This window comes from Catharus ustulatus, chromosome 10 (genome assembly GCF_009819885.2).
Source record: "Catharus ustulatus isolate bCatUst1 chromosome 10, bCatUst1.pri.v2, whole genome shotgun sequence".
Taxonomy (NCBI): domain Eukaryota; kingdom Metazoa; phylum Chordata; class Aves; order Passeriformes; family Turdidae; genus Catharus; species Catharus ustulatus.
In genome coordinates, this window is record NC_046230.1 from 6,483,631 (window position 1) to 6,499,131 (window position 15,501).

The 15,501-nt window shown below is 48.5% G+C and overlaps 2 protein-coding genes across 24 annotated transcripts in view; one reads left to right on the forward strand and one right to left on the reverse strand.

Moving 5' to 3' along the window:
• Positions 1–8,172, reverse strand: part of STAG1 (stromal antigen 1) — a 169,938-nt gene extending 161,766 nt beyond the window's left edge. The window contains exons 1-2 of one of the 3 annotated variants that reach the window (XM_033069128.2): positions 5,885–7,563; positions 3,405–3,483 (exon numbers count right to left, since the gene is read on the reverse strand). The gene's annotated coding sequence lies outside the window, so the exon portion shown is untranslated. Of the gene's footprint in view, positions 1–3,404; positions 7,564–8,137 lie in introns of those variants that run through there. The other 2 variants (XM_033069129.1, XM_033069127.2) reach the window with 2 other exon arrangements.
• A 626-nt stretch (positions 8,173–8,798) lies between these two features.
• On the forward strand, positions 8,799–15,408 carry SLC35G2 (solute carrier family 35 member G2). Of its 21 annotated transcripts, XM_033068346.1 has the most exons (4): positions 8,800–9,115; positions 9,614–12,101; positions 12,875–12,948; positions 13,775–15,408. In XM_033068346.1, the coding sequence occupies exons 3-4, from the start codon at positions 12,895–12,897 to the stop codon at positions 14,903–14,905; spliced, it is 1,185 nt and encodes a 394-aa protein (XP_032924237.1). In that variant the 5' UTR covers positions 8,800–9,115; positions 9,614–12,101; positions 12,875–12,894; the 3' UTR covers positions 14,906–15,408. The 21 variants fall into 21 exon arrangements, with proteins under 21 accessions (XP_032924230.1, XP_032924237.1, XP_032924233.1 ...); XM_033068342.1 differs by lacking the exon at positions 9,614–12,101 and having other exon boundaries at positions 8,800–9,190; XM_033068340.1 differs by having other exon boundaries at positions 9,614–12,948.
• Positions 15,409–15,501: the final 93 nt, after the last annotated feature.

Sequence of the window (15,501 nt, forward strand, 5' to 3'; positions counted from 1 at the left end):
GCTTTTGTACACTCCCATGTTCTTTAATTATGGAATTGTTCCATGACAGCTTAGTTCCACAAGCTGTGTCAGGCTCACATCTGCCAGTACCAGTGAACCTGCACACAGGCTCAGGATTCCAGCAGCACAAATAACTGCAGGGGCACTCTGTGACACTTCACAGTGGTGCTACTTGTCATTTACGAGGCCTGTGGGTGAAGAGATCAGAACTGGGGAACTACAAATCAGAGCTGCCTGTCCCACATGCTGAATGCTTTTTGTGACCACTGCCACACAAAGGCATTATCTTTTGAATGCAAGCATGGGTTACAAAGAGGAGTAACACGTGGCCTTCAGGACAGAGCAGACACAATAGCTCAACCCTGGATGTGAGTGTTATCAAAGCATGACTTTAGGTCAAGGAAGTTGTTTGAGGGACAGACAACAAAGGAGCTGACTGCCAAAAATTTATGGGCGAGGAAGATGTGAAAGGTTATTCTCAGCTGTTTATTTCACAATAAAACTCTGTCAGCGACATACCCTGCCAATAGCTCAGAATTTACTGCAGAAAATGCTGGTGGGTACCTCCTGCCATTGCACAGGGGCTCCAAGTCCTGCATGAATGCTTTGCATGATGTTGATGAGTGGCACACTTGCAAAAGGCCTGGCAATCCTCAATGGGAGAGATCCCTAAGAAAATATTCTGCACGTTTAGCAAAGGATACACATTCAAGTCTTAGCATTTTTGTAACAATACATTTGCCTTGGAGAAACAAAATGTCCAGGAAATAATGGCAGCTACAAGTGACAATTCCTCCCTTCACCCCAGAAATGTGACACTTTGCTTCCATTGATTCTTATCCCTCAGCTTTATCTCTCAGTCCTTGCCTTTCCTTCTCAGCTTTCCACCACGACACCAACAACTCTGAACCAATAACCGGCAATGAGAAATCAGAAAAAAAAGGCACACCAATGGAAAAGGTGTCTCCTCACAGCTCTAATGGCTCTGGCATTCACAAACATTTACCTCCAAGACAAGAAAATCCTGATTCATTACCCAGTCAGTCAATAGGATTTACATAAGGCCCCACACCAGTGCCTTCTGTCCTTGATGCTGGTGCTTTATAGTTCCACCAACATGATCTCGAGTGTGCAAAAACTTTCCTTTGCAAAGCAAAAACAAGCAGCTTCTCTGGTTCCTTTTGGGAAGAAAACTAAGTGCAACAGTTCAGTATCGAAACACTACCCTCCAGGTTCTGAGCACGTCCAGTATCTTGTACAACACCACAATAATTAGTATTCAAAACTTCCCTAGACCATTTTGAAAGAGGAATTAAATTTCAGCTCCATTTTACTGCTTTGTCAGAAAAAAACTGTTGCAAAGGGAGTTTACAGAAACAAAAGATATTTAAAAAAAATCACTCCTCTGACTATGGAAGCAAAATAGATGCACAAACCCACAGAAATTGTGCCATTCTTTGTGATCACCTACACTGATCCTTCTCAGAGGGATGGGAAAGGACACGTTATAGGTGAATTCTATTTGATTTATGTAAATACAAGCAAATTGGCTAGTGCTAAAATAAAAAAAAGAATCGAAGACCTTAAGGGAAACACTGGGATGGTGGAACTGAAAAGATGTGAAGAATAAACAAGCCAGGATCTGAGACTCAAAGGGCAGAGTACCCAAAACTGTGGCCAAGTTTGGGGAAGAGCTTCCCTCCTTCCCACTGGAGCTCTCCATCTCCACCCTCACTGCCTTTCCCAAAGTACTTTGTACAGGGCACAAAGGTTACAGATGACTGAGCACAGTTTGGAAGCAGCCAAAGGCAGCCCCTCCAATCTCAGCTCTATGTGCAAGGATGATCTGTGCAGTGCTAATCTGCACTCCCTGTGCCACATTATTTGTTTTACAGTACCACTGCAACCATTTGTTTGGGTTTCTTTAAGTGCAGTAGCCAACAGGAACAAGCCTACAGGAGAGTACTGTGTGTGTATATCTTTCTCTCTGTCCATTTCTCCATCTCCACTATCAATAAGTATCAGTGCCTGGACCAATGTCCACTGAACTCAGGAAAACAGAGATCCCAAAATATTTAAGTACCTCTCTATTGTCAAAACTATTCATTTCTTAGAAGAGAGATGATGTTTAATTCCTCTCCCACAAGTAATGTCCTATTAAAATAAGGATAAGGGAAAACCAAAACTATCAGACATCAAAGAAGCCACACAAGTGAACCAGAAAAAAACCAGCCTCCAAAATAAAACTCTACTGCTTGAAGTAGTGCTTACTCTTGAACGCAATTATTCTCTCACCTAACACTCTGATGTTACAGTCTAGTGAGCCTAATTCAGTAGAAACCATTCTAGAAAATAGATCTGCAGGCAACTAAATAAACTACAGCATTTAGACAGGGAAATCAACCTTCCTTTTGTATAGGAAAGTCAAGCTCCACAAATCTACAGGACTTCTCGCAAGGCCCTCCCTTACACCAGCAGACTGTATTTGACAAAGCCTGCTCTAATTTCCAAGAGATATTTAACAAGATTCTCCAGGAAACACCCTTAAAGAAATTAAGCTGCCATGGCAACAACAGGCCTTGCATGGACAGTTTACCTGGTGAAGAGACAGGGGACAAAGAGCAAACCAAGTGGTCATCTCTGACAACAGAGGAAGGTCCCCAGGGGAGTCCCACAGGAACACAGGGCTTGGAGAGAAGGTGTCCCCTTCTGAGGGCATGGAACAAGATGATCTGTAAGGTTCCTGCCAGGCCAAACAACCCCAGGATACTGTGAGTGTGAGCTGGAGGTCAGACTGGCACATTGTTTCATCTAGCAAAGAATGCCAACAATGTGCTGGGGCTACCAGGCAGCCCCAGGGAAGGGAAGAACAAACACAGCACCCAGCAGAGCTGGCAGGTGTCACTCAGTGAAGGTAAGAGCTACCCAAGGAATCCCAACTTCACACAGAGCAATGGACTCCAGGCTGAACATCCACACCCAGCACAGGCACACACAGCTGAGTCAACCTGAACCTCCCAGTGGAAGGATCCCCATCTCCAGGATCGTTTTTCTCCAAAAGTATTCCTGCCACTGACCTTGCATCACCTCTATCTACTCCTGACTGACAGTCTGACTCCATTCACTCACTGAGCAGAAAAACTTCCCTCCCAAGCAGAGGAGTTTGCCAGGTAGGGAATTCAGCTCCAGGGAAGGTCAAGCCAGCAGCAGCGCCAAGGGAAGGGAGAGCTGTACAGCTGTGGAAACACAGATTCCTCTCAGCTGAGGCAGGCTGGCAGAGCAGCTCAACCATCTTGTGCAATTCCACTGGCAGCAACCAGCTCATGTGGTCTTAATGAACAGATCTAGAAATTAACAATGCAAAACTGGCACACTCAGCATGCATTTAAGGTGGAATTCATTACCCATTTGCAAATGAAGTTTCATTTTCCACTTATAAGCACAAACATGTTGGTATCTTCCAGGTCCTTGGGGATTCTAACCCTAAAAGGAGAGAGAGAAACCCTCACGTGGGGAAGAGCAAACAGATACTCAGCTTGTTATATTATTTTGGTCTCAAAAAACACCTCCACATGGTATGTTTTAGTATGTAAAAATGTATCCAAGATGAATTGTTTTAATTTTTATTATTTTATTGTAGAAAAACAGTTGACATTTAGAAACATTTCTCACACACAGGATAATCCCTAAGTAACTCTACAAAGAAATATCTTTTTGCTAAGTGCTGTACAATCTGTCACCGCTGTTTTCATTCAGCTAACCTGCCAATATAATACAAGCCTGCTATTTGTAGAGTTACAGAATACAAACTCACTAGATTTATTTATAGAATAAATAACATATCTGCTGCTGAAACCTTGCACAGCAAGGAACACAGTTGGCTGGATGCTCCCTCATGCTGCTTTCTAGTAAAACATTACTTCTGGGAACCACCTGAAACAACCTGCCCTTCAGCTAAAGGGGGACAGGCTTAAGAATTCCACCTCCTAATTCTAAAATAAACAACTAATAACTGTGTGACTGGAGCTCACAAAACACTCCTACATTAAGCTCTCATGCGTAATAATGCTGACAGCAGTGGCTGAGAGCCTGTCCCACCACACCATGTGCAGCCTTTTTGTGTGTTTTAAGACCCAGCTGCCCTCTGGGCAGGATGAGCAGCAGGTCAGGGACCAGGTGCTGGTAGCTTTGGCCAGCCAGTGCTCCCAGTTCTGGGCACAGAGCAGCACCCACCAAAGTCAGGGGCCTGAAGGCATGGAAAGCCTTGTATGTGCACTACTTGTACTTCATATGGAATTACCTGCATTCATAAATAGGCATTTTCTCCCCAGATATTCCAAAATTAAGGCAGAGTTACCAAATTTACCACGTCCACGTCATACCTACAGTTCAAAACAGGACACAGGTGACACTGTTTGGGCCCTGAGGGATCTCTTGACAGAGGCATCCTGCTATCTCAAGCACACTGTTTTTATTAAAAAGCATTTTCCAAACTATGAAATGCCTGCAGGGATGCAAACAAGGAAATGTGGCAAAGCTGACAGAGCCAGGAGCGCAGCTCCTTCAAACCACAGGGAGAGCACCCAAGTTCCTGGGTATTCTCTCACAGTGACACCCAAGCTGCAACAATTGCCTACAGACTTCCAACAGGACATGTCAGAAATTAAATTAGCAAGTCACTACAAAATCACAACTAAGGACAAGATTCTCTCTGCAGTTCCTTCCCTTCAGCTCTTTCAGCAAGCTGAAGGTGAGGTCTGCCTTCAAAAAAATCAGAGTGCACCTTAACAAAACAACACTTATTTTCAAAAGTGCATTTTCAGATTGAAAAGTTGCAAGAGGTCATAGTAATACTCTCTAAACCACATATTTTCTAAGGGAACACAGAAATAGGTTTCTGTGTTCTGATCACATATTGAACACCCAAACCAACAAAACTACATCAGCACGGAAAAATAAAATACTGCATATCCCTGGATGCTCTGGGTAGAAACAACAAAACTATTATCTGTTCATGAACTCAAACTTTGTAGGATTTCCCCTTCTTCTTCAAGAACAAAAACTAACTCTACTCCTTTCTGGTTTCAGCCAAATGAGCAGATACAGTAGCACTGCAAGTGACAGATGACAATTTGCAATTGGAGTTTCAGAGCTCCACTGATAAATGAGTGACTACACATAAATCCCCTAAACTTTAAAGAAAGCAGGAAGTATCTTGCAGATGTGGGCTGGCATTCCTGAAATCAATACAGCAGATTTAGATAAGGCACTTCCTTATCTTGGCACCAGATTCAGCATCATCTTCTGGGTTTGACTCCAAGCACCAGAAGCCAGAGCCTCATCCCAAAACTCCAAGGTGTGGCACAGGGAGATCTCAGAGGCTGATCACCCATTCAGCAGCGCTGCACCTCAATTCTGGCTTTAACATTCCTGCACAACTTCAGTAGAACTTGCCTTTTTCAGTATGTCTTGTGGTAACTACTGATCTGGTATTCTGGAATTCTCAGCATGGTGCGAGAGGCTTTTATGCATGTTACCAGAAAACTAACCACAATATTACTGTAAAGCATGTTCTTATCCCAGTAAAAGGACTTTTCTTAGAAAGTCATTACAGTAAGAATTTCTCTCACTGAATCCTTACACTTCTATGGGTTCACTTGCCCACTAAAATGTTATTTAAATCACCAGGATTTAGCCAACTTGTACCAGAGCATGTTTTTACAACCAAGGGAAATAAACAAGAGATTGCACAGTCACCAGCACAAAACTCGAGGTACATTTTGTTCTTTCAAATGAAAAATATTCACTTGTTGAGTTTCTGACTTGCCAAAGAAACAAATTTTGTCAATGCATCCAAATATGAACTATAATATTGTTGACCAACCTTCTCAACTCTCAAAAGCTGCACTGCAGTTGCAGAAGTCACATACAAGCCTGCACAACATGAAGGGCAGGCTAGGGACAGGGACAGGAGCTGACAAGTTCAGAGACCCCAGTCTCCAGTAGCAGCATTTCAGCTGCCCTCACAACTTCAGGCCACAGCATACTGGGTGGGGACATTTGGCCAGAAATGCTGTCCCTCAGTGAACAAGTCAACTCCAGCACCTAGTAAAATGTTAGGAAGCACCAGAGGCTGTGGACTGCAGTCCTCTGAACACAGGGGCTGTAGATACATGAAGTGCTCTGGACTTCCAGAACTGGCACTAATTGTTCACCTAGTTTCACAAAAGCTTGGTTCCCACTACCCACTCTAATGGAAATCCATATGTCCAGCAGCAGCAGCAACATAGAATTTCAACTGCACACTCTCTATTGAGCAGTCAGGAAAAATTACATCCTCTCAGATTAATCACCGTCCTGAAGTCAGCCCCCCTGCTCCTGCTCATAAGGAAATCCTGCTGCATCATGGGTTACTGTGTCATTTCAAAACAATGCTCTGCACCCCTACGTGTATTTTCTCAGACTTTCCAACAAAAAGTCATCGCAGTTGAGTCAGAAAAACAAAACAAAAAAACACCAAAGAAAGAATAAATTGGCTTCTAATTCTGTAACAGGAAGAACTTCTTCACATTGTCAGAACACCTTTTGACAGACAACATGCACACTGCTTTGTGGCCCAGTGATTTCTTCATTGGTGGATGGGTTATACTGTACAAACACTCATCAAATAACTATGCTATAGCACTAGGCAAAACCAAACTACTTTGGATCCAAAGGATCTGCATTGATCCTTCCCTCACACCACTCCTTTTTCACTTGTAATAACATGGAAAAGTTACTGAACCCATACATTAATGTCATCTGTCCCACCAAACATAGAATACAGTTCAAGAACAGTTGCACTGGTGGTGTGACCTGGAGACAGCTTTTCATTCCTCAACAACCTCAACAATAGATGCTATCACTAGACTAACTGCACAGCTACAAAATTGTGTGAAATGCGACTGAAATAATCAATACTTACAAAGCAGCTCAATTCAATTTAATTAAACTCAAAGTGTCTTCCCAGAAACTAAGTTTTTTGACACTGGTATTGGCAGTCATGTCCCTTTAAGTTGCTCCATGGATACTACAACTATTTTCTTTCTCCCAAGTCATGCTTCCTCCTAACCACTGCTCACACTCCCTGTTCCATCCCAGGAACACGGGGAAAGAAGAGTGCAGCTATCCGCCACTTCCCAGGATGGGCCAGGTACCAAGTGACCAGCACCCACCACTGAAGGCTTCCACTATTCCAAGCACACCCTTTGCTGTGTTTGAGCCCAACAGCGCAGGACCCCAGCCTGGTTTTGTGCCTCTCCCCCACTCCCAGCACCGGTCACTGCCTGCACTCGGCTGCTCCCGGAGCCATGGAACCCTGGATCCCGGCTCAGGTCCCGCCACCCCCGGGGCTCAGCGCGCTGCTTCTCCCATGTAAAGCCCGGGGCAACCCCACGAGTGCGTGACACGGTTCTGTCCCCCGGGCCAGCCAAGGGGCGGCCCCTCGCCCCGGTGCCACCGCACTGGAAACTCGGGGATGAGCAACAGGAGCGGCGGGCGAGGGTCCCCGGGCCCGGGGCTGCACCCCGGCCTGGCCCCCCTGGATTCCGGCCAGGCGCTTGGGCGGCCCGGGAGCTCCCGCGGGCCGGGCCGGGCCGGGCCAAAGGCGGGTCGGGCCGCCCACCGGCTCCCGGAACTTTCCCTCCTCCGCCGCCGCCCGGGGCCGGCCGGGGGCCGCCGCCACCGAGCCCCGCGCGGCGGAAGCGCCACCCCCGCTCCGCCCGAGCATCCCCCGCCGCCCCCACGGGCCCGCTGCGGCCGCCGCCACCCGGAGCGGGGCGCAGGCCCGGCGGCGGGGGAGGCCGGCCCGGCTCGGCCCCGCGCCCCCGGCAAAGCCCCGGCGGGGACAATGAGATGGCGGCGAAGAGCGCCGCGCCCGGGGGACCCGTTGCTCCGGCAGGAGCCGCCCCGCCCCGCGCCGCCTCCTCTTCCCTCCCCTCCCCTTCTCCTCTCTCCTCGCACGGGCAGCGCCCGCTCCCGGCCCGGCCGCCGCGGAGACCGAGCGAGCGAGCGGCCCCGGCCCCGCTGCCCCCGCCCCTCGCGCCTCCATCTTGGATCGGCGCCTCTCGCGCGCTCCCTCCCCGCGCGCCGCGCTCACCTCGGGCCGCGCCGCGGCGGCGCCCCGGGAGCGCCCCGGGAGCGCTGCGGGAGCGGCGGCGGCGCGCGGGGTCCGGCGGGCGCGGGCCGGGGCCGGGGCGGCGGCGCTGGCGGGGCCCGCGCGGGGCTCAGCGGGGCCGCGATCCTAAACCGCCACCTGGCGGCATTTCCGACCCGCCACGGCGCAGCCGCCTCACGCGCCGGGCGCGCAGCGCCCCCTGCCGCCCGCGCCGCCGCACCGCGCGCGCCCGACCCCGCGCCGCCGCGCCGCGCGGAGAGGAAGGGGCGGGAACGAGAGGAAGCGGCCCCGCCCCGGCGCGCGCGGCACGCGGGAAAACGTCTTTCGCGCGGAAACGGCCGCGCGTGCGCCGCGTCCCCACCAACTCCGGCCGGGGGGGGGCGCGCCTGTCACGACAGAGTGGGAGCGGGTCACAGCCTCGGGCCCAGTGAAGCGGCGGGGGCAGGGACACGGGCGGGGGTCGTGACTATCATGACAGCAGGGGTGAGGGCCCAGCGTGGGCCGGAGCGCCTCCGCAGCCCGCGGCGGTGCCTCGGCGGGTGGGCCCCGCGGCGCCAGGGCGGTGGCAGCGATGTGTCTGGGGCCGCGAGCGGGGCCGGCACTCTCCGCCATGGCGGGGGCGGCGCGGAGGGCGCGGCACGGCGAGCACCGAGCCGGGGCAGCCACCGCCCGCTCCTGCCCGGAGGGGCTTCCCTGGAGCCGCTGCCGGGGTTCCCATGGACACGCCCCGCGTCCTCTGACGCGTGCCCTCTCGACAGTTGCCATCGCGATTGGTGCCGCCCTCCCGAGCTCGGTGGCTTTGCAGGCGACTGTCCCCTCCTGCATACCCCGCACGCACCGCTGGCTGTCACGGGTTGCAGATGGTTGGGAGCGGATCCAGAGCAGTGAGTGAGGTCTCTCTAATCTCGACCTGTCATCTGCTGTCGTTGACCGAAGGTGCCGTCTCGTCCTTCACCCATTGTAATGTACCTCTTAAAACCTTTCTTACATCTAACTGAGGTCGTTTCCTGTGCTGTAGGGGACCATATTTCAATGGTAATGTATTCTCTGTTCTATTCCCCGTGCCTGGAACTGCTGTGTGAAGGGGTTTGTTCAGTTAAGGGTTTTTAGAATGAGAAGTTTGCAGGCAAAGTGGCTCCTCTCCCAAAATCACTTAATACAAGTGTTGCTGCTGTAGAGGTAGGAGCTGCAGCAGGCAACAGGCATGAATGGAAAAATGAGAAAATAGTATTTTTTCATGGAACGGCTGCAGATGGAGCCCGTATCCAGCAAGAGAATAGAGAAAGCAAGGGAATTAAAGGCATATCCCATCAAATAAGGTTGCTTCAGTGAACTAGCAAAAATAGAGGTTGTTTTCTGGGAAGCAAAATATTACCAGGAATGTACTGACAACTCGTGGGACTTTAGTGTAGGGTTTGTATTTGTATTCAGTGAAGGTTGTACTGGCTCTTCCTTCAGGCAGTGCTACTGGATATGACTCAATTAATTTGAAGACACAGGATACCGGTTTGTTGGTTTGTGTATAATGTTTGCTGTTGTGCTTAAGTGCTAAAAACGCCTTTCATGTAATTGGTCCTTCATTTTCCTAAACACCTTTTGCTATTCATTAAATTTTAATAAAGGCTTGAGTTTCTTGCAATGTATTTTTAATCAAATTGGTTTACATCAATCTGGCTAAAAAGATACAGGTACTCATACACACGAGTGTAGATCCCTTGGCATGTGCAGTAGCCTGAAGTGTGAAACACCTAAGGATCTCCAGGTAGTTTAATGGTGCTGAAACAGGACTTTAGGAGATTTTCCTGCACCTGATAAGGAATCAAAAGAAAACCCCTTATGCCGAGAAGTCAGTGCACACATGTGCTTAGTGAAGGTGGCACGGTTCAGTGAGTTCCGTGGGTTTCCAGGGATGGGTGGGTCTTTGTGTGATGTCCAGGGAGAACTGTCAGTCTGTAGTTATCCTGTAGAGACTGCTCACAGCCCTCTGGTAATTTCAGCCTGATCTGGTCAGGATTGGAGGATTTTCCTCAGAAGAGGCAAAGGAGCATTCCTGTGGGGCCTGTCTTTCAGAGTGCAGGGGTAGCTGACTTATTCCCCACTCCATATCTGTGGCTGGAATTGGCACGTCTGAGTCTTTCGTAATAACACTTCAGTAGCCTGACTGATTTTAACCAATCTGGCAGAAGATGAGAGTATTTTTGTGAGTTTATTCAAGATTGGTGGTTAGAATCAACAGACCTCAAAGCCTTCATTCCTTCAGGCACGGGAGAGTTCAGGCTCCCTCCCCCAGCAGTTGGGCGCAGATAATCACCTATTTCTACGCGACTAACCAGCACTTGCACTGGTTGAGGGAGGGAAGGAGAGGAGTATTTGGGTATTTTTCCTTTTAAAAGAAATCATGGTTTGTATTCTATCAATGATCTGTGCCCTTCATTTGATCTACAGTGATTGTTTGTTCCCCCAAGGGAAAACAGGGTTCACACTTTGCACTCAATGATTTCAATGAGCTGGTCATTTAAATGGGTGTCCCAGGCTGAATAGGGAATATTTGCTTTTTAATATAACTTCAGAATTTTGCATAGTGCTTCATCTTCAGCCTTGTATTAAACTTGATTCAAAATCAACTTGTGTTTTTAATAGAAAATTTAAATAAGCCACATTAAGTTTCCAGATATGAAGGAAAAATGAAAAGTTCATTTCATCTCCACAAAAGGCATGAGCAGAAAGAGAAGTAGTAAGTTGTCTGTATAGGCTGTGCTGATTTCTGTCTATTTTAAATCTGTGTCAGGGACACATAATGGATCTGGGATATGCCCTAATCTCAGTCTCTGTGGAAAATCTCACTGATTAAGAAAAGCAAGGTCACCAAAGACTACAAACAAATGCACTGTGGGAGAGCTGGCATCACATTTGTCATACACTCAGTATTTAGTTGGGAAAATGAAATTTTGGGCTACGCATTCCTGTTATTTTTTTTTTCTTCTTTATTACTTCCCATTCCTGCCTTTCACACGTGTTTGCCCTTCCACTTTCCAGACTCCCAAGTGTTGTGGTTCCCAGCTGAGCAGTCCTGAGGGAGCAGCTCTGTGCAGAACAGCCATTTTGAGCTACACGCTCACCAGCTATTGTTTTTCTCCAGAGAGATCCCTGAATACATTGCACAGGTCCAGTGCCAGATTCGCAACTGTTGTGTTGAATTTGCAGCTATTTGTTGAAAGAAAATGTAATCTAAAGCCAGGAAGCAAGAAAGTTACTGTTGTATGCTATGATAGCAAATGAGCTATTTTGGTTTTGTTTTCAGGGACAGTTGCAGTGTTTTTCCTCAGTTGTTTCTTAACGAAATGAATGAGTTTACCCAGTGGTCTACTGTCAATCGAATAATAATTCCTGTTGTCCACTTTTGTCTTTTTTTCCCCCCCACTTATTTTATTCACGATCCAGTATGTTGTGCCTTAAAGCAAGAAAGTCTTAATTTTTTTAAGGCTGCAAGGCAGAACTGTGGATTGTAACACAATAAAAACACTAGGTAGGAAAAGCTGTGCAGGTGAAAATCACTGCTTTCCTGGGCTGACTCAGTGCGGTTTGCATTTGCATGTTAAAAGATTCAGAAATTAACAATTTAACTGAAGGGAAAATGAAGGTAGCAGGTGAGCCTGAGGCACGTTTCTGGCAGGTGTTGGTAAATGTTGATGTGTTGTTTGAAGTGCCTGCTAGTGCAGCTGATATCCAGCTCTATTTACTCTCCCTGGCATCCATCTGCTCGTTCTCAAGTTCCTTGCCCAGTAAGCAGCCCCTGGACACCGTGGAATGCTCTTCACCATGCGGGGGGTGCTGGCTGTGCTCTGGCCCTGGGTCTGCAGCAGAAAAACGTGAACAGCAGTGCTGAGCAAGCCCACCTGAGAGATGGGGGACTCGGGAGCGCTCTCAGCCCCTGGTACTTGTGCAGGTCCGAACTGGTTCCTTCGGAGTTGGGACTGGTGCCTGCCTGTGTCCCTGCTCCCATTCATCCCTACAACGAGAGCAGGGAGTCGGCTACAACTCAGCTGGGGTGCAGCAGGGGGTTAATGAACGCTCAGCCTGTGCGGAAAAAGGCAGACTGTCCCATTCTCATGTAAATTAATTTGCCAGAGACACAGGCAGTGCTTGGCTGTCACAGATCACAGCACAGAAAATGCCAAGGCTGAACCTGGCCGCGGTATTTTTAGTGTTTCTGCAAGGAGTTATTGCCCGCACTTCAGCACTGCCTTTAGAGCTGTGTTCTCCCTGACAATCTGTCCTGCCCCTCAGCCCGATGTCCAGCGGTCTGGCACCGCCAGGACCCCCAGGAACGCTGCGCTGCTCCCTGGGGACAAGGACGGTGCCCATGGTGCGGTGCCACCGCAGAGCCGAGCTGCTGCTGCTGCTGCTGCTGCTGCTGCTGCTGCTGCTGCTGCTGCCGGGCAGAGCTCGGCTCCGGTGCGGGGCAGCTCCGGAGGGGGAGGATGGGTCCTCCTGGGCTCCCTCTCCTCTGCAGCCCGCCAGGGTCAGCACGGCAGGCTGGCAGCGTGGATCGGCTTCTTGTCGAGCTCTAGGAACCTTATGCTGACAGGATGCCACTGAATGTTTTCTCTCCATCTAGAGTGGTTTGGGGTTTGAGCCTCCCTTGGGTTTTCCTTTCTGTGCCGAGGTGGTTGTAACCTTCCCTGCTGGTACCCGAGAGCAATTGTTGTTTCTGTCTAGATAGCCCATCGAAGATGTAGATGATGAAGAGGTGTTTTCCCCCTCTGCCTTGGGATCGAATGTGTCTGTCACAGGTGAGGTCTGCACGGGTTTAATTTGCTGGGATGAAAGAAACCAGGAAAGGTTTCATTGCTCGTGCTGCCTCTTCACTTGGAAGGCTCTGCACAGATGGTGTGAAAACAGTCATTTCAATGACGTACCCGCCTTAATTAAACTACTGCCCCACCCCGCAGGAATCACAGGCTCTGTTTGTGTAGTGGAAAACAGCTCTTCATGAGGAGACAGAAGGGTTTAACACTGACACACTTGTAATTCAAAGATGTGTTTTTATGCATGTGCAAAATGCTGACTTGCCCGGGGGTGCTCCCTATTTCCTTGTTACTCTCTGTCACCTCCTCCAGCCAAATTTCTCCTGTAATCTTGTAACACTGGCAAGCCATTAACAATAATGCATAATTACAGGGTAAAAAGCTTAGCAAGATAACTTTCTTATTAAAATATATTAGAATTCATTAGGTATATCATCATAATGACAAAGTAGGTTATTTTCAAAAATTACTGGCTAAAGTGAAGTGCCACGGTTGACTTTTAAGGACATCCAAATGGCCCAGCCATCACAAGTATTTAGCAGTAACTCTGGAAAACTTAAGCAAGACCAAGAACAGGCTACTAGTACTTGGATTTGGTTGATAAAAACAGCTTGTAAACACTAAAAACACTTACATCCTAATGAATCTCTCACTATTCATTAAATAACAGTGTATCTCCTTTTTTTTTTCCTTAAGACCAGGGCATTTCTCTAAGGAAATGGATACATCTTCCCAAAAATACCCAGTCAAAAAGCGAGTGAAAATTCATCCCAACACAGTAACAGTGAAATACACCTCTCATTATCCCCAGCCAGGAGAAGAGGGATGTGAGGATGTTAATGAAGATACTGGAGTATTTATGGAGGATAATCCTAAGAGAAGACTACTGAATGGTGGGAAAAAGAGAGAAAAGACTTTCTTTGGTACAATAGACACCAAGCCAGCACAACTGCCAAAACCTAATGAGGTTGGACAGCAGTTATATGAAGGAAATGTACTGCAGTCTAGGAAAACATGGGCAGTCCTTTTTGGCTCTGCTGTGGCTCATGGATGTGTGGCTCTGATCACAAGATTAATTTCAGACCGTTCCAAAGTGCCATCTCTGGAGCTGATTTTCATCCGCTCGGTCCTGCAGGTGCTTTCCCTCATTGCTGTGTGCTACCACCATGAGCCTCCCTTCGGCCCCAAAGGCTACCGGCTCCGGCTGTTCTTCTACGGGGTCTGCAATGTCATCTCCATCACCTGTGCCTACACCTCTTTCTCCATAGTGCCCCCCAGCAATGGGACCATCATGTGGAGGGCCACCACCACGGTGTTCAGTGCCATTCTGGCTTTTTTACTCATAGATGAAGGAATGGAGTATACAGACATAGTCACTGTCCTTGGCAGTGTGTTCGGCGTTTGTCTGGTCATGATCCCCAACATTGTTAAGGACGAGAACTCTTTGCTGAACACCTGGAAGGAAGCTTTTGGCTACACCATGACCGTCATGGCTGGTCTGACCACTGCCCTCTCCATGATAGTCTACAGGTCCATCAAAGACAACATCAGCATGTGGACAGCACTGTTCACTTTCAGCTGGACAGGAACAGTGTGGGGAGCATCCACCATGTTCCTGCTCCAAGAGCCAATCGTCCCACTGGATGGGGAAACCTGGAGCTATCTCCTTGCCATCTGCCTGTGTTCTACTGCAGCCTTCCTGGGGGTCTATTATGCCCTGGGCAAGTTCCACCCTGCTCTGGTGAGCACTGTGCAGCACCTGGAGATTGTCATTGCCATGGTCCTGCAGCTCCTTGTGCTGCACAGCTTCCCACACGCTTGGGATGTGGTCGGGGCAGTGCTTATTTTGGTGAGTGTTTTTTTCCTTGCGTGTTATAAGCTTTCCTGGAAGGAATTAAGAAGGCAAGATTATCAAGAGATTGTGGATTTGTCCATTAAATGAATGTCAGCTTTCAATGTCTGAATCTGGTTGTGACCATCTGGAAGTGACTCCTTTCAGCTCCTGTGTCTGAGCATAGTGGCCAGGCCCTCTACCATTTCACTTCTCAGCTGATGTAGCAATGTTGGTATTTCCAGGTGCCCGTGCCAGGTGGATTTGTTCTGTTGCACACAACCATTTTGTCATACCCAAAAGAGTAGCACACAGGGTGCACAGCCAGCACAGCCTGGCCCACTGAAATGCAGGCCAAGCTCTTCTTGACCTTCTCTGGATAAAGCAATACAGAGGGACTCAAAAGTGACTCTCATTCGTGTGTGCTGTGGTGGTAGGAAGATGAGCAGGAAAACCATTAAAACGGTCAAACCAAACTGTCATTTCCTCTGTAATACCTCTTAAGCTTTGGCTGTCATATTCTAAATGGAGCAATGCTAAATTTCTGTGGCTAAAACTTGCATTTCCTGTGTGTATAAAGAAGTCAGTAAAGCTTTTTGTGCTTTGTGGCTACATTTCTGGCTGAAACAATGCAGGAAGCCCACATGTCCTGCAGGGAAACTGACCAAAATCCTTTCTATGGAACCATTTTTTCTAAAGGAGGTTTT